General features: G+C 41.1%; 4 protein-coding genes across 5 annotated transcripts; 2 read left to right on the top strand and 2 right to left on the bottom strand.

The window, feature by feature from the left end:
- The first annotated feature begins 8 nt into the window (after nt 1–8).
- LOC136442512 (FAST kinase domain-containing protein 1, mitochondrial-like) lies at nt 9–4929 on the top strand. Its single transcript, XM_066439410.1, has 7 exons — nt 9–111; nt 458–2579; nt 3008–3139; nt 3356–3466; nt 3629–3752; nt 4172–4286; nt 4637–4929. Exons 2-7 carry the CDS (start codon nt 536–538, stop codon nt 4730–4732), a joined length of 2622 nt encoding a protein of 873 aa, XP_066295507.1. The 5' UTR covers nt 9–111; nt 458–535; the 3' UTR covers nt 4733–4929.
- Nucleotides 4930–5131: 202 nt separating this feature from the next.
- Nucleotides 5132–9024, bottom strand: LOC136442516 (protein CutA homolog). 2 transcript variants are annotated; one of them, XM_066439417.1, is made up of 7 exons: nt 8979–9024; nt 7698–7855; nt 6816–6875; nt 6412–6457; nt 6237–6286; nt 6080–6122; nt 5132–5756 (listed from the first exon to the last, which is right to left on the bottom strand). In XM_066439417.1, exons 2-7 carry the CDS (start codon nt 7829–7831, stop codon nt 5697–5699), a joined length of 393 nt encoding a protein of 130 aa, XP_066295514.1. In that variant the 5' UTR covers nt 7832–7855; nt 8979–9024; the 3' UTR covers nt 5132–5696. The 2 variants fall into 2 exon arrangements, with proteins under 2 accessions (XP_066295514.1, XP_066295513.1); XM_066439416.1 differs by having other exon boundaries at nt 8890–9001.
- A 240-nt stretch (nt 9025–9264) lies between these two features.
- Nucleotides 9265–18783, top strand: LOC136442515 (lysine-specific demethylase 8-like). The gene is made up of 7 exons (XM_066439415.1): nt 9265–9661; nt 14048–14200; nt 14610–14785; nt 15392–15521; nt 15805–16002; nt 16702–16794; nt 17138–18783. Exons 1-7 carry the CDS (start codon nt 9347–9349, stop codon nt 17300–17302), a joined length of 1230 nt encoding a protein of 409 aa, XP_066295512.1. The 5' UTR covers nt 9265–9346; the 3' UTR covers nt 17303–18783.
- Nucleotides 17701–20763, bottom strand: LOC136442517 (uncharacterized protein C11orf98-like). Its single transcript, XM_066439418.1, has 4 exons — nt 20609–20763; nt 20025–20164; nt 19434–19531; nt 17701–18888 (listed from the first exon to the last, which is right to left on the bottom strand). Exons 1-4 carry the CDS (start codon nt 20642–20644, stop codon nt 18767–18769), a joined length of 396 nt encoding a protein of 131 aa, XP_066295515.1. The 5' UTR covers nt 20645–20763; the 3' UTR covers nt 17701–18766.
- Nucleotides 20764–22741: the final 1978 nt, after the last annotated feature.

Raw genomic sequence — 22741 nt, 5'->3', positions numbered from 1 at the left:
TACTTCAGATACCCAAGGCAAGTAAAAAATCCGCGTGGGACACATGAAAGCACACTACGGAAAATAAACAAGAAGACAAGTTTCTTTCGCCTAGATCAAGACGGAAAAGAGGTTAGTTACGACTTGTCTACCCTGTGTTCCTATGAATAGCTGCATGTATTCTCCAAAATTATTGCGTTGGGAAGGCAAAACACCACGTCCGATCAAGTGTGGGGAGGGGGGCACACGACCTTACACAGTCTCACATGCAGGGAGGTTGGTACATGACGTGGACGTATGAATTTTGGATGCCACATTATGCTTGCCTCTCGTGATAGGAACAGGTTTTACAGCCTAAATAAGTATGTAGACCGTCAAACCATTATTATATCAAACGAAATCATGACAAAAAAATGGAAGAGCTAACTTGTTTTACATAACGTTACCATTAAAAATTCTGTTTCTCTCGTGTCCCCAGGTGCTGGAATACATGACGCTGCTGTGGGTTGCTGACATTTAAAGTTAAACTAATTATAGTCCAGGGAAGGATATAACCATGAACAGGGCAGTAAGGGTCCTGGTCTCCCAGTCTAGATATATGTTACCCTCATTCAGAGGGTCAACGCCATTTAGAACTGCATACTCTTCCCAAAGAGCTCACCATGGAGTCAGATATCTGTGTCTCGCCAGGACTCACACAACCACAGAAGAGAAAGACAGCTTCATAGAACAGATAGAAAGCTTCGAAGACCACACGGAAATTCTGAACTTTATCCACAACAACCAGGGAAGCTTTACGCCAGCACACTTCAGTAAAGCCTTGGACGCGCTATGGTTGATTCAATCCCAGAAGGACAAGTATCACCAGAGTTTTGATGTGATTGGTAAGAGCCCCTTGTTTGGGAGAGTTTGTGAGATGATCCTTCAACAGTTGGAGGGTGGGAAAGTCGATAACGACTTTGTGATATCAAATCTGTACGCACTCTCTAGGCTGAGACTCGACTCGTCGAATCTCCTGTCTCAGCAGTTGTTTTTGAAGGGATGTAGAAGTGTCGGGGATTTGGATATTCCTCAGTTGTCCAAGTTCGTTGCGACTCTACGTTACGTCGGCCCGATGTACTATCGAAGCCCAATAATGGCGGAGGTCATAGAGATCGTACGCCACCGCCTGAGCGACATAACGCACATACGCGAATTCTCGCAGTTGATGATCGGCATGGCACGATTATCGTCCCCGGATTTGAACCAACAGTTGGTTGAGAAAGCCATGGAACTCATGGTTCACTGTGAGGACGACAGAAACCCGAACAACGTTGGCCGAATCCTACGTGCTCTGAACATCATGAAGATGAAGCACAGGAAACTTCTGGAAATGATCAGCCGGTATTTCCTCGCAGTGTTGGACGAACTTGACATTCACACCATCTTTAGAATCAAAGACGCCTTAAAGGACCTCAACTACTATAACAGGGCCTTGGAGGAGGGCTTCAGGAGGCATCTATTGTTTTTAATGCCTGATTCACACGACAGCTTCCCTAAGTCAATGATTCCTTGCCTGCTTTGGTGCCTGGGCCCTCTGGCACCCACAGCAGTAAAGCGAGACCTAGAGACTCTCGCTTTGTACCAACTCCCAGATAATATTCAAGAGACAGAACTGGTAACACTACTTCAAGCCCTGGAAGCAATGGGTTGTCGTAACCAAAATCTTCTACAGAAAGTGGCCAAGCTAGTCCAACCTCATATAAGTCACGAACACATGAAGCTAAGACCTGTGCTCCAGTCAGCCAAAACTTTCATTGCCACAGGTTACGACGATCAAGCCTTCCTGTCGCAGCTAAGGTACGCACTCATTTCCATCGTAGGAACCACGTTCAAGCCTCCTGTGGTCGCGGAGTGCGTGAACTGTCTGGCCCAACTTCCCGGCGGGAGGCTCGAAGACGCCGTGGTTAAGAAAATTCACACGATGCTTCCTCAGTTAAGTTTTGCAGAGCTGGGGCTGATCACACAGAGCCTCCGTACCCTCACGAGCAACACCACGGTCCAGAAGACCAATCAGAGAGAGTTGTCCGACCTCTTCAGGAACGTGAACGCCACAGTGATCGAACGTCTACACAACGTGACGACCTTCCGAACATTACACAAGGTCGTCTTGTCATACTACGTGGAGTCTCCCGCGTGGACGGCAACCTTCTTGATCGACGAGATCATCAAATGGTACGAGAGGAATCTGGGAGAAGTTGACAGGCTAACTGGAATCAACCTGGCCACTTGGGCGATGGTGATGTCTCGTACGCGGATTCAACACGGCCTCATCCTCGATACCCTGGCAAACGCGACCGTCAGGAAGATGCATACCCTGCAAAACGACCACCTCCTCACCGTGCTCTCAGTGTTTGCTTTCCTGAACTACAGTCCCACCAATGCGGAGGAATTCTTCGGCGTCTGTGTAGACACTGTTGTGAAGAAGTTGTGGACGATATCGCCCCACGTCCTGGTCAGACTGGCCTACTCCCTAGCACAGCTGCAGCAGCTACCAGTAGAGATTGTGAAGAAAATCTTCCAAGTCAAGTTTCTGGAACAACTAGACACATACCTAGAAAGTGAGTTTGATTTCTTGTTATAAAACATATTTATAATAACCAAAAAATCATTTGCATGCTAGCACTCACAGGAAAATAATGTAGAAAGATGGGAAATGATGATTGTTGTAATATTTCAACAATTTCCTATGTTGATTGCATACAGATTTATGTATGCGTCAGGCGTGAGCCTCAAGTGTCAAACCTCTGCATGTAAGAGAACCCAACACATTTGAAGAAGAGTAAGGGTGACCTGGTATGCTTGGCTAAACATGTGAGCCGTAGCGAATCCGCATTTCACTAATAGCTGACGGAAAATCGTTATGCTTTGTCCTCGGTCTGATCATGAGGTTTGACCGCTTTACCTTTTTACATGTATGCTGCTAGGTTTAGCTCTTTATGTTTAAGAACAAAGCTTATCTGGTTTTAACCAAACACTTTTGTTACAGGATCGAAAGACCACCACAATGCCCAGTTACGTGACACCCTGATGCGCGTAAACCGCGCCGTTGTACTGGAGTATCCTGAGTATGACATTCCGTGGTTCCACGGTCAATACTGCACCGAGGTCGCAAAAAAAGGTAGGTGCCAATTTTTTCCGTGATAAGGCAGAAGTACTTGTTTATTGAAAAGCTGCAAGCTTACAAAACTGGTGTGTTATACAGTCTACCAGATATGCAATGCAATAAACTTTATACTTGTGTCTAACAACAATAATGAAGCCTGCAGCAAAGATGCATTCCTTTGAATTTGATGGTATTGATAACATTGATTGATATTTATTTTCGCCTGCACAGTTCCTGTCCTAGATGGAGTAGAGAAACAGGTGCAGGAGGTCCTGACCGATTTTCTTGGGGGACCTGAGTTTGTCAGGTCAAAGGTCATCTCTCCCTACTTCCAAACAATAGGTGTGTATCTAGGGAGACAGAATTTAGATGGTACATCTACTGTTTTTGCTGTTAGAGACTGAATTGTGGCTTTAATATGTGGTTTACAGGAGACTTGAAAATACATGATAGTAGGAGGGTCTGAAGTCTACAAAGTGTGTTCTTGTCTTTCTTCGTTTTCAGATTTTGAGTGTTACCTGACAGAGGAAGGCTCGGCACTGCCATGTGTGGAGTATGGAGACTTCTGGAACAGAGCTGAGGGGTGCTGGCAGAAGGCTACCAAACCTCTCCCTACTACAGCACACAGGTAACAAACCTCTCCCTGCTACAGCACACAGGTAACAAACATTATGTGATACCTGGGCCAGGATAACGTTTGATACGGGTGTTTTGTGCCAGTCCGTATTTTACGGTATTGCATGGGCTTTGAAGATGTATTACAAAAGGCTTCCAAAGAATGATTCAAACACACTTTGCATGTGCTGCTTGCGTCACTGTTGAAAATTTGATTACCGCATTGAAATATGTGTTTTCTCGGGTGGGTATGACATCAATAGAATAAAACACGGTGTATTCTGCATCACCCTCGGTCCCAGCCCTCACGATGGTTGGATCACCCTTTGGCTTTCAGCTGTTGGGTTGTTTCTTCAGTACCACACTCTTGGAGAATGTTAAGATGGAAACATTGTCATCTTTGCTAATTTTTGTTGCATTTCCCCTGTCCAGGGTTGCTGTTGACTACCAGGATGCACGTGACTTCTGTAGGAACTCCCAGCATCTGCTAGGGCACGTGGCCATGCGGAAGCGCCACCTAGAGATCCTGGGATACACTGTAGTTCAGGTAAACATTGTTCTCTTTAGGAACATAACCCTTTATTTCATTTCTTTTTACATTTCTCAATTCAATATCAATTTCAAGACACTGGCTTTAATAGACTGTCAGCTGATGATTCTGCGAGCTCTAAGTTACATTTTCAGCAGATGCTTGTATTCTCTTGATCATGGCATGATTTTTGGTGATCAGTCGACGTTTAGTGATCAGTCAACATTCGCAGAATGATCATTGAGCTCTGTTCAATGTGATGGGGTAGATTTTTCGGCACAAAATATGTGACTCTTGCAAAGCTTGTAAAAGTATGTGATATTTGCATTATAAGTGTGTAATTATTTTTTTGTTTGTTTTATTGTAAGATCCCTCACTTTGAGTGGAACTCCATGAAGCTGGCAACTGAAGAGTCGTGGAAGGAGTATCTAGAACAGAAGTTGTCAGCTGCAGTTGGGAGATAGGCCACAAGGGGGCAGCAATGACATATGAAGTTACTACTGTAGAATGGAGCAAATTGTTGCTGTTGGGAGTAATGTGGTGTATTGAAGGAAAGTGTGATGATTGTTGTAATGATACAGAAATTGTCTGGAATATCCAGGAAATCAGAAGCTACATTATTATTATTGTATAAGCAATAAAGATAAATTATTATATGAAATATTTGTTGTCTCACATTTTTCTCTGGTGAAAATCAAGGGTTGCAAAGTAGTATGGGTGAAAGAGTCTGCCATCTCTGAGTGTCTTGTGTATGAATGACTGGAGAATACTTTGAAATCTTTGAATGCTTTTGAAATACTTGCTGCCAATTTGTTAACAATTCAGTGTTACAGTAGCTATTCATAGCAAAAAAAAACCAGGAGTAGATGTTTGCATAGTTATGTATTATTGAAGGAAAAAGTAATTTTTCTAAGGCAGATGCATTCAGCATTCTCTCTTTTTCTTAAGTTCAACAATGAAAAGTTTGGAAAAGCAGCCATGCACAATTTGATTTCTTCACACCAGGACAACTATGATGTCATTTCACTTTGTCAACCACAGTTTTCTCAGACAATGTTAGAGACCCAATCTGGTCATTTTTACAAGAAATTGTTGATTGAAGACAAACAAATCAGTCAAATTGAAGAGGATCAAATCTTTAGAATACTAGAACCTACGATATTCAAAACAGTGTTGCTGTTGAGTATCATTTATTCGTTCCAATGGTATATTTGTACCATAAGCTTTCTAGAAAACCAAGTAGGTATCATACCAAATGTTAACAAAGAGTATGGCCTTTGTAGCTGTCAGCATGTAATTATAAAGCACCTTACATATAGAAGTCAACACAAGAGAATCTCCACTACAATACATAAGCAACATTTTGCACTCTCCCAAAGCTGAAAACAGGTGCTGTAAAACAGCTGCAGGTGGTGCAACACAGGTGGTCTAGTTGTCAGGTACAGTTTCACCCAGCCACTTCATGTAGGCAGGGTTCCCTTGGTCAAGCTGGGAATGAAGAGGAAAGAATAATCATTTCCTATTGTAACGTTCCACTAGATAAACTTAACAGCAAGTGTCCTGATCAGTTAATGCCTATTCTCCAAGCAGAAGAGGCCTCGGTCGAGTGGGGTAGGAGTGTCCAGGATTTTTTACGTTCGAAGGAAGAGGAACGTAGAAAATCCTGGACACTCCTTCCCCACTCGACCAAAGCTTCTTCTTGGAGAATAGTTAATGCCAATCTAATGTGGAACTGAGGTATCTATTCAACTGTTCACTGAACCACAAACTGTTCAAGCTACAATACAAATTGTAAAAGAACATTTTTTCACCTTGGTGCTGATGACCTCAGGAACATCGTATGGGTGGTTCTTTCTGAAAGGGGAGCAGGATTCTTGATAAGAAGTCAAAACAAAGGATGTGAAAAACAAACATATATACTGTGATTTAAAGGGATAAATTCTGTACATACTAATGTAGATGGCTCACCTCACAAAATCTGTCAATGCTGCCACCTTGCTTGTCCTAGTCTTGATCATCTGTAAAAAGCAGGAGACATAGGGCCTATCTTATATTCAAGTAAACCTGAAATGTTTGTTGTAAATCAAAAAGTTTTTTTACCATTGATAATGCTTTACAAGGTGAGAAAACTCTTGTTACCCACCAGTAGCAGTTCTCCATCTTCCTCCACCTTTCCCTCCCACTCATAGCTGAGGATAGAATGACACAAGACATTTCCTCATTGAAAAAATCTCTTCTAACTTTTCTTAGTGGTAGTACTACAGTAAGAGAACCCAACACACTTGAAGAATATAGGAGCCGCAGTGCATGAAGCCGCATTGCACTATTAGCGAACGAAAAAGCACCATGCTTTCTCCTCAGTCTGAGGTTCAACCGCTTTACCTCAATACAGTACTTTTCTTTCTCATTTATTAACTTAAGATGATATGCATGTGGGAGCAATTATTTTCTTGGTAATCTATCTATAAAAGTATAAGGGAAGAAAGAAACACTTCTTAATGGTCCTGATGATCATTTCTCATTAACCTTAAATCTGATGATACTCACACAGAGATGATCTTAGGTATGATGTTGACACAGGCTGCCAGCTTGTTTTGCACCAGGCCCCTAGAAACAGAACAAATGGATATTTTTTGGCTACGTATGATACTGCAGTGTTGTGTTGGCATAACAGTTGTTTGGCCCAGAACCCAGAGGTCCTGGGTTTTACTCCCCTGACATGCCACCGATGTTGTGCTCTTGGGAAAGGAACTAAATTACACGACTTTCTTCACTCCATCCAGGTGTAAAAATGGGTACCTGACTTTGGTTGGGGAGGTAAAAGGCAGTGGAAGGAGAGGGATGGGCTCCACCTTCCAATGCCATGCCCTAGACACAGTGGCTAACACTACACTGCTATCACGGCCTCAAAAAGGCTATGGGATTACCTTTACCTTCATGATATTGCTAATCAGGATCCTTCTGCCTATTTGCCATTTAACTCCATCAACAGGCTATAGATATACTTTAATTTTCTAGTAACCTCACAGTTAAATTTTTAATAAGATTTTGAAAACTATACTTCAATCAGCTGAGCATTGCAAGAAAAAGGATCTATAATTGCATTGATCAGCACTGTAACAGTCAAATGTCAGTTTTGATAGGATTGTTTTGTTTGTTTGATACTTTTATTTGGCACAGGCAGAACATACTTCCAATACACATCCAACAGTCAACTCCCTCATCAGACTAGTAGCTACTCTTTCTTATTCTCTGGTGGCCATACTGTCTGTGATGTTCAATAAGTCGTTAAAACCTTCGTGCCAAATTTCAACTCATTTTATGAAAAAAAAAAGGGCTTGTTATAAAACCACTTGCATTACTTTCTGACTCCTCATAGATGCAAACAAAAGACCTGTTGCGTTGACACTCCAGTCTCTGTGTACTGACCTGGCTATTTTCTTGCCCACCTCCTCATCAGGCACGGTGACGAAGCATGCGGAGTGCGTGCCTGAGGTGTAGGGTGTAGTGTCTGCCATCACGCTGAACAGTCGTCGTGCCCCCGCCCACAGGTAGGTCCGCATCAACACACAGCTGACTAGCAACACCTGCCAGGAAACGACTATGTCATAATATACATTAGCCTGTATTTACACAAGCTCTCGGCCGGAGGTTACTGACCCCCACGCGGTTACAGGACCGGCTGGCCACTAGGAGCGCAATTCATTAGGCCAAATATACATTATTTGTTCATTCATTGGGAATGATATTGCACAGTGATATATTGTGATGAGGCATCATACAACCCATTGAAATGGCGTTTGAAACCCTGAATCTTGAAACCCCGAATCCTTGTGTAAGAAATTCAGCACCAAGGACATCACCAATCATTTTCCTGGCCAGTGATGCAATCAAATATGTTCATTTGTTTGATACTGCTTGTTCATTTGTTCAGACCCTTGAAGTGCCTAGTGACACATAGGGCAGCAACTTTCCTCGCTGTTTCATTAGCAGGGTATGTTCTTATAGGGAGGGGTTGCTAGCCCTTCCCTTTAATGTGCTTGAGGCATCTCCTCCTCCTAAGCTTCTGAAAGACAGGTGCTGCACCAACCAAGGACTTGAACCGGAGTCTCCCAGTTATAATTAGCAACTTATTGGAACCAGGAGCTCGACTGTGATCAATCAATCAATCAATCTAAATTTTAAACAGCCTCTTTGTAATACTAGACATGGCAGCACGAGGCAGTATTGTATTTTCTACTAATAAGGTCATTATCTCTTTAATATGTGTATTGTATGATCTACGTGCAGAAATGTCTGCAAAATAGTAGTATTTCCTTTCGCTTTCAATATGGAATATTGTACAGCATGCAACTTCAATGCCAGTATAGCTACCTGCTATTTGATATTGCATTGTAATCTGTAATTCTGGTGACTGCAGTAACGCTGTGAATATTTTGATCACCAGTTTCTAGATCATCGATATGTCTTTATAACATTTTCAATTTTCAGCATTTTCTCTTCGGCGCAAAGACACAGCTGAAAGTGAAAGTAAAATCTGAACAGTTTTATATAAGCAATATTTTCTCCGGAGCCGTCACATAAAAACATAATCACAGAAAAAAATGGGACTCCAACGTACCAGTATTCCAGCAGCTATCTGCTTAGGCATATAACAATGCTCCAAATGTCAATCAATCGGCGTAAAAATATGGAAACAATTCTGCCAACCTGTCAGCTGTCTCGTGCAGCTAGCTGCTCTTTGTAGGTCAAAGGTAAAGAGAAGGTACCACTTTTCTATTGGCAATATCCCGACATTCTTTAATTATTAAGTACAAACATTACAAAAAAATAACGCATATACAGCTTTTAACGATAATATAAATCAATAATAATGCCAATAAATTACTATGCTTAATGTTAAAGTATGATAAAGATAACACATAATAGTTTTGTAATGATATTTAACCCTATAGTAAGAATGGTTTCTCCCTTAGATTTTCTACAAGCCGCCATTTTCAAAACACTGAAGTATGGCGAAGGCGTGAGGTTTGGGCGGGTTTCTCTCTTTCTTTTCCGTCTTTTTTTCACCACTTGAGATGACGACTGGTCTTCCAAAAGAACTCCAAGGCGTCGTGCCTGGATGTAAGAAGGCACTACATCTTGAGACGCTGGACAAGAGTAAGCTAGGCGCGCCTTTTTTCTTCGTTTTGGCCCAGAGTGCCGAGAGACTGTTTCAAGGAAGATTTCAGGAAAGCCTGGGGTTTGCCACCAATGTCTTAGACTTCTGTTGGGAGAAGTTGAACACCGGACACTGGAAGGACGTGGACATCTGTTGGAGGGAAGTGTTCACGTTCGGATCGTTGTTTAAAGCCATCTGTCAGTACGGGATGAGGGATCGATTTAATACAATGGTGAGATTATCTGTATGCAATTTATCATTTCCTTTGAATGATGTGAAGTATATACAATGTGTAAAAGGGAAACCAAGATTTAAACACCTAGAGAGACATTAGCCTCGTATGAACCAAGCGTAACACAGCACCAAGAGACCACGTTTAGCGATATAATAGACGTTAAACAAGGACAACAACAACAACAACAAAGGAAACCGAATTGATATATATCTGTTTATCTTTATGTCACATCTGTATTTATTCCATTAACTTTTTGCCTTTTGCATATTTTTTAAAGACCTTGCATGTTGTTGTTTTATCTTTAAAACACTTTGCTCTAATTCATATGGTAATAACGTGACTTCTTGATTTTGTCATCCTCCATTGAGTTTGATGCTTTTTCAAGAAGATATATATGCTACGGCTCGCATTTTGAGTTAGGCACACTGGGTCTTCCAGCCCTGACTCTTCTCGATAAGTGTGTTGGGTTCTTTTACCTGCAGAGGCTTGACACTTCAGGCTTATGCCTAAAACTCCCTCATATACGCATACACGGGGCTGCCAACTTTACGTCACCATCTAAAGTGAAGAATGTAATCCCTTACTGGCACATGTGATAGATATTTCTCCCAATAATGACTCGTGTTATCGATATGTCAATACATGTGTACTATCATTTTTCTCAACGAAAAGGGTCAAGGATTGCACCAGAATATTAGGGAAACCTCTAATATTATAACGTTTATTACTACAAACAAGTATCAAGATATCATAGACATAATTGATAATACTGCTATCAATATTTCCGTTAATAGTCTCGCCTGGTTGGAATAAGTCACTGAATAAAAAGACTCTTTGCATACAACCAAGTGTTTTATTCAACTGACATATCAGTGGCCATCTGTCACCTTCCTCAGGCATGTCAGGGCAATATATATTTAACTGATTATATCAATATCAGTATTACAATCTATATATGAATATTGTTGCATGGATGAATATGCCATGTAATTTATGATGTAAACCACAGTACCTATACATGTACCAGTATATAAATATGAGTCCATCTGCACAAATGATGATCGGTTTTGCCTGGAGACTTTGATTACGATCTTCCCCCGACGTAAATGAATGCAATAAAAATCAATTTCAGTGCAGTGATGTCCCAGTTGGATGTAGCTTAATGGACCAAATTGGTCCCGTACAAATCAGATTTTATGTTCGGTTGCCTGACTAAGTTCAACCGAAGTCAGGTCTTATATTTCAAATCAGAATTAATGTTCAGGACTTTTGACAAGAGTGAGATCCTTGTAGGTCCCCTTATTAATATTTTATACTGATATATGGTTTGGCTGAAATATGATTTGGTTTAATGAAATAAGATCTGTACTGGTATGATAGCCTGGTATTTGTAAATTTATTATTAATTTGCTTTTCAGGTGCTGTATTCTTTGGTTGTGAATGTGATTGTAAAATAAGAAGCTGATATTCAAACACATTCACACAACCCTTTCTCACAGCAAATTTTCTCCAAGCCAATAATATTTTACATTGAATAATTTTTCTTAGGATACAATGGATCCTCAAAAGTGTAGAAATTTGGTAAGATATTTTGGCATAACAAAAGTCCTGTAAGTTCTTCTTCTTCTTTCTTATTATTCTTCCTTCTTCTTAAATCTTATTTTTCTTCTTATTTTTCTTCTTGACTGTTGGGAACACAATCGCTTATAGCATTCTTATTCCGTTACTTTTCAAACAAAGATCCAAGAAAAATAAACTGTCACTGTGATATTTTCATGCTCGCTTCTATTTCACCATTACACCAACATAATAAACTCTTCTCTGCCCACAAATCTAAACTCCCCCTGCTGTGGTGAGCACTGTTTTAATCAAGTCTCAATTTCCCAGTGTTGTTGTTCATTTGGTAGCCAGAACAAAGATGAATGTGAATTGGTCGGGCAGGCCCGCTGTCTCAGCGGGTCTTGTTATGAATAATTCAGGCTCAATCAATAAAATCCATGGCACCTTAAGCCACACAGAAGCAAAACTCTGGCTATCATGGGACGTTATGACGTAAAGATACGGTGAAAAATGTTCCTGGAAATTGCTTCAAATCTATTACACCAGTTGGTGGCTTTGAAACTTGAATTATACGTAATATGATATATATGTGCCTATAACTCTTGGTTACAAATTTGGTATTATATTCCATTAGATTTAACCATAGAGGAATGTATGTGGTAAAGAATGTTGCTGGAAATGGTTTCAAATTCCATTACGCCAGTTGGTGACTTTGAAACACAGATTATATGGAAGAAGTTTAACGTTACATATCGGTTGCAAATTTGGTATTGCGTTACAGCAGATTTAACTAATGGAGAAATGGATATAGTGAATAAAGTTGCTGGAAATAGTTTCAACTTCCATCAGACTAGTTGGTGGCTTTGAAACATGAATGATATGGAATACCTATAATCTTACATATCTGTTGCAAATTTGGTATAGCGATTTAGCCAGAAAGGGAAAGAATGTTGGTGGAAATGGTTTCAAATTTGATTACACCAGTTACTGTGTGGCTTTGAAACATGAATTATATATTACATTTGCAGTCAATTGGATCTAAACAAAGATGAATGGGTTTATGGAAATGCTTTCAAATTCCTTTACACCAGTTGCACTTGCAATATGACTTTGAAATTTAAATTCTGTAGAATTCCTATAAATTCTGGTACCATTGGGCCATACCAATTTAATTTCTTGGTTAACGGAATTTAAAAAAATGCTAGATTGGAAAATCAACATGAAAACAGAATCTCAGAGGAAAGTTTGTACTTTGGTGCACAGTTTCAGGGAGTGAACAGGGTCAGGTGCAAGTTTTCACCCCAGCCTTCTGTTTTAATGATGTCCTCGTGCTAAATTGTTTTTTTAAAATCTGTTAACCAAGAAATTAAATTGGTGTGGCCATTGGTGTTGCAATCTATCAACTAGAAAGGAATACTTACAGTAAAAGATGTTTCTGGAAATGGTTTCAATTTCAATTACACTAGATGCAGTGTGGCTTCCTAACATAAATTTTGTAGGAATGAAATATTCCCATAAATTTTGCTGCCAAATTTGGTAGTGCAGACTGCTAGGCGTAACTATAAAGGAATGCAGCACTTAATTAAATGGAGGATTTGAATGGGCTCAGCTAGGACAATGCTATTGATAAGGTCTCTAGTGTCTTAGGGCTGTTTCAATGATGTCCTGGGAGGGTTAGCATGTATAAGGCTATTGGAGTATTCTCAAAAGAAGAAAAACAAAGAAAGATACATCTGAATTTTTCGGAGCTGAGTCTAACAATCATTGCTGTTCTGTAGTTAATTGCAGGGATGTGCCTTATATATAGCTCAATTGGTAGCAGCCTCACAGTTGAGCTCCTGGTTCTAATTAGTTGGTAACTCGGAGATCCCAGTTCAATCCTGGGAAGGGCATTTTGATTGGGGCTGCACCTGTCTTTTGGAAAGGATGTAGGGGGTGTTTCGGGAGGTGCCTCGGGCACATTAAAGAAGAAGGGCTAGCAACCCCTCCCTGTTACTATATACTAAAACTAACCCCTGCTGCTGACACAGCAAGGAAACTATATGTGCCACTATGCACGACAATGGTCTAAACGAACTATTGGTCAGGAAAAGGATTGGTGACGTCCTTGGTGCTGAATCGTGTACACTGGGATTCCACTGATCTATGCAATCCATTTGAATGAGTTGTATGATGCCTCATCACAATATATCACTGTAGCATATCATTCCTTGTCCTTGGTGCTGAATGCCATCAGTTGGTCATGTACTTAGTACATGGAATATGGCATTGTGACCAATATTTTCTGCAATGTTGTGCAAATCGGAAATCAGTAAGACAATAGACAAGGTTTCAGTCTTTAACATATTGGACACAATTCATGCCAAACATGTGGTGTACAATTTTTCCTTGAACTTGTCATTTGAGTAAGACCATGTTGATTCGATTACATGGATGACATCTGCGCGCGCATCAATTTCTGTCCATTTCTAAAATAACAGGTTTTCACCATACTGTAAATGATACAAAGCAGCTGCAAAATGAGCAAATACATGCCGTAAATTGCAAAAAAATATCGGAAAACAGACACTAATGTCGGCGAATTTCCAAGTTAAAGAAGAGTATGTGCGGTGTACCATACTTTGTGTGTTTAGTTATTTATACAACCTCCCTGACCACTTACATTTCATAGTGAAGGCACCTTTTTTATTTGCATGCATCAGTTTTGGGGTTACCAGAGGATGTCATCAATATACTGTAATGGAATCAACATAGCCTAATGGATGACTAAATGTACAATCAGACAACTTCAACAAAATAAAGATTTACTTGCTCTCTGATCAGGATGCCATCAAGACATGCGACCTAGGTCTCCTGATGGGGGCTCCCGTGTTGGACAACATCCTCACTAGACTGGTGGCAGTACTGCAGAACTCTGCTAGGGGGACAACCAAGCGACCTCAGGAACAATGCTCAACACCAGCCGTCGCCAGTCAAGTAAGTATCAGCTCAGCCAAGTGTTGAGTTTATCAGGAAGGTCAAGTTGAATATTGGGCCTCTTGGAGGCTTCCTATGGTACCGTACTGCAAAAGGTCTTGTGTGTATGTCTGTTTTCTCTTCAGCAGCATAACTCGAGAGGCTGTGGATTGGTCATCATGATATTTGGTAAGTGGGTAGGAGTCGGGGAAACGAAGGTCAAGTACGATAATGGGCATCTCAGTGGCTATCTACAGTACGGAACTTCAAAATTTTTAGGGAGTAAGTGGTGTAAGTTTGGGCCCCCTAGCAGCTTGTTATCTTATTGTTATAAATTTTTGTGGTATGATCAAAGTGTGTTACTGGAATTTCTAAAATTTCTCTAGAAATGATAATACTATTCCCATATTTTCAAAAAATGACACGTTAGGTACCAAAGCGGCCGAGGACACTCATCCTACCTGTCATTGACTCGGAGAAGAAAGTACCCAGAGTGCACTGCCCCTCTCTGAAGAGCTTCCTGCTGAACTACATGCAGAAACGACAGCCTGTCATCATACAGAGTAACATGGAGCACTGGCCTGCCAGGAACCACAGGCCATGGAGGTATAAAAACCAACAAAGCATAGATCTATCAATTAAAGTGCAGTTTGTAGCAGAGATTTAGTTTGCTTGATTTAACCCTTAGTCTACAACATACATGTACTACACCAGTGGTCTTACTGAATACAGCATTCATACAGTCGTAAATTTGTACCATAGATGATGTGAGTCTGTGACTGCAACCGTTACTCTTCCATTTAAATTTTTGAAGAGACTTCAGCACTTCTTTATCTAATTTGTCAAGAAAATTGTGTATACATGTAGTTAGACGAAAAGTAAGGTTAAAAGGTATCATAAGCTATATATAGAGTTCTTGCATATAGGAAAGTATCAAATCTTTCACGTTTCTTGGCAAATTGGAAGCCAGTGGCATGTACATGTAGGAACAATGCTGTCTCCATATGCTGAAGGAACCGTATACAGCAGACAGCATTATAACAGCACCACTTACTGACTAGTCTAACTGGTCTGGACCTTTAGTGGTAAGTGCGTTGGTTTTGTGTGCTGGCGTCCCTGGTTTGATTCCCGGGAGCCAAGAGACTGTACTAACCTCGTGCGTTTCAACACTGACGAAAACTTTCCTCATCTGTTGTGTTGTGTCTCCTCCAGCCTAGACTACCTTAGGCAGATAGCAGGCTGTCGGACTGTTCCTGTAGAGCTGGGCAGGAGGTACACTGAGGAGACCTGGTCTCAGGCACTCATGACTGTGGACGAGTTCATCGACAAGTACATCGTTCAGGTCAGAGGGAAAAACAATGTTAGTGTGGTGTAAATATGAATGGCTGTAATGACATGGAAATGTAGATCTTGGTTGTGATTTTTTATACCAAATTTGGTAAGCTTGTGGTTACTAGGCTATTTAGCCAGCAGGGTGTCATGGTGTCTTCTGGACGCCCTACACGAAGAAAACAAAGAAATTAGAAGCCCTCCTTTTGCAGGGGACACCCAGAAGACATCCTGTTACCCTGGTAATTACATTTTGTACATACACATGTACGTGTGCCCCAATTTTCGTTCTCCAGAAATCCGCTGATGTTGGGTACCTGGCACAGCACCAACTGTTTGATCAGATTCCCGAGCTGCGGGAAGATATCCGCGTCCCCGACTACTGTTGCCTAGGTGACGGGGATGAGGATGACATCGTCATCAACGCCTGGTTCGGACCCAAGGGCACAGTTTCACCCCTGCACCACGATCCGCAACACAACCTTCTGGCACAGGTAAAACACTGGTCATGGGGATGTCCCTGTAGGTCAGCTGGTAGCAGCCTCACAGTTGAACTCCTGGTACCGATCAGATCCTAACTGGGAGGCCATGATTCAATACTGGAAAGGACATCACGGTTGGTGCTGCACCCATCTTTCGGAAAGGACATAAAATGGGAGTCCCATGTTCCAGGAGGGCATGTTTAAAGGGAAGGATTAGCAACCTCTCCCTGTAAAAATATACCCTGCTATAGAAACAGCAAAGAAACTTGCTGACCTGTGTGCCACTGCAAGTAGGCACGACAAGGGTCTGAATGAATTAACAATTTGAAACAAGTTTAATTGCATGACTGCCAAGGAAAAGGATTGGTGCTGTCCTTGGTGCTGAATTGCTTACACAGGGATTAGATAGATGATACCAGCACTCTGTTTGTGATATTTGTTGTTTGCTGACAACTTGCTGGCAGAAAGTAAGTCAAAGTCTCAGATTGTGCATAGGACAACTCTGTTTTTATGGCCCTCGGGCCAAAGAAGGCCACTACAGCAGGGAGCTAGTCCACTGGTAATAGTTAGTGTGTTCTGAGTGCTAAGTGGAGAAAGCAGTATGAAGCATTTTAAGTCTTTGGAATGGCTCGGATGGGGATCAAACTCATGACCTTCCAAATGTAAGGCAAACACTCTACTCACTGCCAATTCTGATTTCTTTGATTTCAGGTTGTTGGGTCTAAGTATGTCCGCCTGTATGCTGAGGAAGTTTCAGACTGTGTGTACCCACATGAGGGCCACCTGCTTCACAACACCAGCCAGGTACAGGGGCTAGGTCAAACTACTGACTTTTCTCAGACTTTCTTCAAGACATTTGCTTTCTTTCATCTTTATTTGTGAATAGCTTTTCATCAGATTAGTAAATCAATGGTAATAAAGCTCTTCATACAAGGAAATCTTGGTTTGCATGAGTGCGTAAGGAAGAATGTTTAAGGTGCCCAGCCACATTAGCATATTGTGGTAGTCTGTCTGCTACCTCTCTCCTTTGGTTACCGGTATGTAGAAAGAACTTTACTACCCATTTCTACCGTCTAATGCTGTACCAATACCATACACAATGTATATGATTTATGTCAAACTTATGTCCTTTTTTTGTTGTTCCCAGGTTGATGTGGAGAACCCAGACCTTCAGCAGTTCCCCCGGTTCAACAGCGCCCCCTACCTAGAGTGCACTCTCGAGCCAGGGGAGATGCTGTACATCCCGCCCCGGTACTGGCACTACGTCAGGTCCCTGGACGTCAGCTTTTCAGTCAGCTTCTGGTGGTCCTAGGACACTGTACAGTCACGCCCCCTAGCTGTCGTGTTGCATATCGCACCCTGGTACTGGCACTACGTCAGGTCCCTGGACGTCAGCTTTTCAGTCAGCTCCTGGTGGTCCTAGGGCCCTGTACAGTCCCTGTACTATCTGTAGTGTTGTAACTTGCAACACCCGTCTTTTTTGTTCTCTCACTGCTACGATAATTGTGCATCTTACTGGCACTACATTGGTCACTGGATGTCAGCTTCTGGTGGTCCTAGGGCCCTACACAGTAGTGCCACCTATCTGTAGCGGTGTACATTGCACCCCAGTACTTGCACCTCATTAGGAATCTCAAAACTCAAATTTGGGACCTTCCTTTTTAGATGTGCTGTACCTGCTTAGACTATATTGTAGAATTGAAAATGACATAAAATGTGCATGTCATTTATTGCATATTTATTTGTATGAAAATAATAACAGACTCACACCCTTGCATGTTTCAAGGGCTTCCATGTTGCCAATGTTAAACCAAACTATGTGCTTCCAGTTCCAAGTCTCTTGGAACAAGTTTGTAAGATATCACTCACATGAATATGTATATTACACATATATACTTCTGCAATTATATGTATTATACCATAAATATTCAATCCATTAGAACAAAAAGACTGTTAAGAACTAGGATATAGCTGTAGAAGAGATGTAGAAGAATCATAGTGTAGATTACACAAAGCAGGTATAGAATAATTACATGTTATGATTAGTGTTGTAGAGGTAGAAGATATGAACACATTTGATAAACTCTAAGGGCTGAAGGGTTTATGTGTTGCAATGTGCAATAAAAATAAGTAGTTTAGCACTTTTTCTTGATCTTAATATAATTATAGGCATGTGTATGAACAAATATAAATGTATATTGTCAAAGTAAATTTGACATATAATGTGAAAACACTTTATGAATGGATTATGTAAATGAATTGCATGAGTAGCCAATCAATAGATATAGCACATGTATTCAAGACAAGCGGTTATGCTGTCTATTATTGCTACATTACTGGGAGCTCTTGAATTGTCACTATTTGAAAACCAATGTACATTATATAACATGTTAACAATGCTGTTCAGTGTATATCTTCAAGTGTACAGTTCTCTTGGTTACCCTTTTTAGACTTTTACCTGAACCCTGTTGAATACACAGAGTATTGCCTTTTGAAAGGAGTATGGAACCTGCATATTATACAGTACAATGTATATACATGTACCAGTGGACACTGATTAATTACAAATGATAAGATTTAGTTCAAGCACCTTGATTCAACTTGGAAAAAGAAAGAAAATGAGTGATAATGAAAATCAAAAATTATCATGAGATTGTGCCCTACCAGACCTAACCTTTGGACAGTGTTTCATACATGTAGTACAGTATCTCCAGAACATGTTTACAATATCCACACGACAATGAAACTAGTACTGAGATTTCTGAAGGAAATAAAACTATTCCTGCATCTCGACATCTTGTCCAGAATCTTGTCTTGTGTCTGGAGGAATGTCCGCTGTCTTCATCTCCACATCAGACTTTGTTTTTTTCTGCTTGGACTGGGGCTTCAGGACTTCAACTGAAGAGGAAAGAAAGACAATACTCTTATCAGTCATGCGTAAAATAGGTTTCCTTATCTAGAGCTGTACTTATCCCACTCTTCTATGAGGTAAGACAGCTGAATATACCAAGGTATGAAATAAATGTCTTGTTCCCATTTAGGGCTGTCCCTGTGGCCCAACTGGTAGCAGCCTCACTGTTGAGTTCCTGGTTCTTATTAGTTGGTAACTGGGTAGTCTGTATAACGCAAACCCCAGCTGTCCGGGGTTTCTCTCCCCTCCCCGCGAGGTGGTTACAGGGCCGCGAGCGGTCACAAGAGGCTTGATTGAATTCAGGCTAGTAACAGGGAGGTCCCGGTTTAAGTCATGGGGTCAGGACATCTTGGTTGAGACTGTACTGTCTTTTGGATGGGACATTAGATGGGGGTCCCTTGTTAGAGGAGGTGCCTCATGCATGTAGCAACCCCTCCCTGTAGAAATATACCCTGCTACTGAAACAGCAACTAAACTTCCCATTAGGCACTACAAGGTTAACAACTTGTTCCCAGTTGTTGAAGTAACTCACATTCCATCTCCTCTTTCTCCTTCTGCGATCTCCGGAGCTGTTTGAGAATCTTCCTCTTCTTCTTCCCAGACAGCGTGATGTTGGCTTTGGGACATGTTCTATTAGCATATCAAAAAAGGATATGAAGTCTTGAAATCAAGGAAATTTTAACAGGTAACTCAGCATAGCATGGAGATCAAGTGCAAGCCCTCAACACCCTATAATACTGTAAATTCATTTATTTTTGCGGGACATAATCTTACAGTACAACGGGAAATAAAGTTTTCATGGTGTTTTAAATTTGCCATTATACTACCGTGTATGTAGTGACACACAGAAATACACATTTGATTTGAAGTATCATTTGTGGTGGGAAGGCCATGTAAAAACAGTGACAGTAAAACCACCATGAACATTTCAACATTTACAGTAACACTATTTATGATAAAAGCAAGCACTTAGTTAGAATAGAAGGTTGATTGCAAAGTATCACAGCATAAGCTTGCTGTTTATGTGGTAAAACACACCATTAACACACTGAAGTAGCCATTTGGTACCCCACTCTCTATCAGTTACAGATTTAGGCAACAGGGAGACGGTTAACATATTTACCTTCTCTTGAGTAAATGTGATGCTGGCATGATCTCCTTGTCCTGTACATCAGCCATCTTTATTCCGGACTGTCTCTCGAACTGTCTCTTCCTCTGGGCCTTCATCTGTCTCTTGAACTTTCGTGGGTTCTTCAGTTTTTCCTGCGGTTCGACGTATCAATATGAAAAAAGGTCAGTGCTAACGTTATAAATTACAAGTAATGTTAGATATTATTGCTAAAATTTATGAGATAAGATCAAACGTAATTTCGCAATAGCCTGAGGCTATTGACAAGATGATCCTGTCAACAGTGCAACTTTTTCTACTGCTGACAAGATCATCCTGTCAACAGTACAAATATTTCTACTGTCTATTGACAGGGCCATCCTGATGGAAATAGCTAACTTGATAGCACATACACAACAATTGTGTACGTATACAAGTTATTTATTGAAAAATTAAGCCTTGTCATGCTCAATCATAAGAAAAATCTTATTATCGATCACAACGTCAGTACAGCCGCCCCCCTCCCCACGCCATGTGAACATGTACACACGTGCCGCGTGTATGTGCGTGCTGTTTTGTGATGTTCTCTGCGTACTCACGATTTTCGGCCGATTTATCTTGCTTCCTGGTGCCATGATGACTTCTGTAGTGCAGATAAGTAGCTAATATAGCTCTAAAGGACGATTTACGAACAAGATTTCTGGACACAAATCTATATCAGCCACACATGCAAGGTTACTGTCGTCTGCAGCCAAACTGCCGTAAACCGGCTAACTCAGGACACCTCTGAAAGTTTTCTGGCAAATCAAGCCGAAACGCTGATACTTATTACATATTTCATCTTTGGCATATAAGAAAACGTGTTTAAAGAGATCCTTTTCTGTGATCTGTGGCCGAAATTCAGAGGATATTGAATGATAGTGTGGTTTTACGACATTCACTGCCACCATGCGACCACAAGACACCCTGCAACCGATTTTAATTTAGTTTAGGTTGTGGCTACTGTCAGGATGATCCTGTCAGCAGTAGAAATTTTTGCACTGCAGACAGGATGATCCTGACAGCAGCGGAAAAATCTGCACTGCTGTCAGGATGATCCTGTCTGCAGTGTAAAAATTTCTACTGCTGACAGGATCATCCTGTCTGCAGTGCAAACATTTCTACTGCTGACAGGATTTTTCCTGTCAGCAGTGCAAAACTTTCTACTGCTGACAGGAAAAAGTTTCAGCCAATCAGAGCTCGCAAAAAGATTGCCCGCGCAAAAGGACTCAGCGAGGAACATGGCGGCAGCCATGAAGGCTGGAGATAAGTTTTCCAACTGGGCGGATTTCCAGGCCGCCCTGAATGAGTACCAAGAGGCCAATTTTGTGCAGCGTGTCTGCCTGCTATTATACCTCTATGTACCGGATATATGTACAGCAGTAAACTAGAAATGACTCGTAATAATAGAGCACAACCACACCTGTCTGGTGAAGTCATGGGATTTATTGAAGAATTGGCATTAGGATCCAGTGGGAGGCGGGTGGCTTCCTTCTATTAAAAGTGCGTTTCGACGGATTCAAACATTTCAGCATGAAAAAGAGTCAGTTGTGATAACGAAACGGCTGTTACTTGTACGTTGTACGTTAACTAGTAGTTCAGCTCAATTAATAGAGGGCTCGGATGGGAGTATCAGTACTGGAGCATGTCAGAAATTTGGCACCTAGCATCGATGACATTTGAGATAAAACATGACTATAATCACGATCCGAAATATGCCCCATGAATAGGTTAAGCCTAGCTGAAGTTATGAAATTAAAATTGCCCGGTTTCCAGCTCATGCGTTCGCCGGATCCGATCAGATCGCGCTGTAATCACCTGGTAGGTCCTTAGATACGCTGTGATGATGGCCGACATCTTGAAACACCTAATATCTGCTGTTACCGTAGCAATTACATATGCTAGCTTCTGATTGGTTGCGAAAATGCATTGAAAAAAAGAACGATCCTGTCAGCAGTACAAATTTTTGCACTACTGAAAGGATCGTCCTGCCAGCAGTAGAAATTTTTGTACTGCTGACAGGATCGTTCTGCCAGCAGTGCAAATTTTTGTACTGCTGGCAGGACGATCCTGTCAGCAGTACAAATTTTTGTACTCCTGGCAGGATCGTCCTGTCAGCAGTGCAAATTTTTTGTACTGCTGACAGGATCGTCCTGCCAGCAGTGCAAATTTTTGTACTGCTGACAGGATCGTCCTGCCAGCAGTGCAAATTTTTGTACTGCTGACAGGATCGTCCTGCCAATAGCCTTAGGCTTTAGTTTAACTTTTGCTGTTTTTTTCGAACACTTCTTAAAACACTGGCAATGATCATTGGTCAGGGTAAAAACTATCAAAAGGGTTACTTTCAACATATTCCCAAATAGTGTTATGTACTTTTGGATCGGAGTAGGAAAGTTTTCGTGGGAAAGTCCACAATTCTGTTTTTTGTTACATACAAACTATGCCGGGAAAAGAATACAGAAAATAGCCTAATATTGATTAATTTCATGATGTAAATGGATATCATCTTTCCACACGGAGTCCCCTTAATGTTGAACGAGAACAAAAGAAATTAACATAAATCACCGTGGCACAATTCTGGCAAATGTGTCAACATAAAATGTTCAAGTTGTGGCATTTAGATCCATTTCAAAACAGAGATAAGCCAATGTTGATTCGATTAAATGGATGGCATTCGGGTGCCCATTAATTTT

The sequence above is a fragment of the Branchiostoma lanceolatum genome, chromosome 9, assembly GCF_035083965.1.
Source record: "Branchiostoma lanceolatum isolate klBraLanc5 chromosome 9, klBraLanc5.hap2, whole genome shotgun sequence".
NCBI classification, from domain to species: domain Eukaryota; kingdom Metazoa; phylum Chordata; class Leptocardii; order Amphioxiformes; family Branchiostomatidae; genus Branchiostoma; species Branchiostoma lanceolatum.
This window is presented reverse-complemented; position numbering and strand designations above follow the sequence as displayed.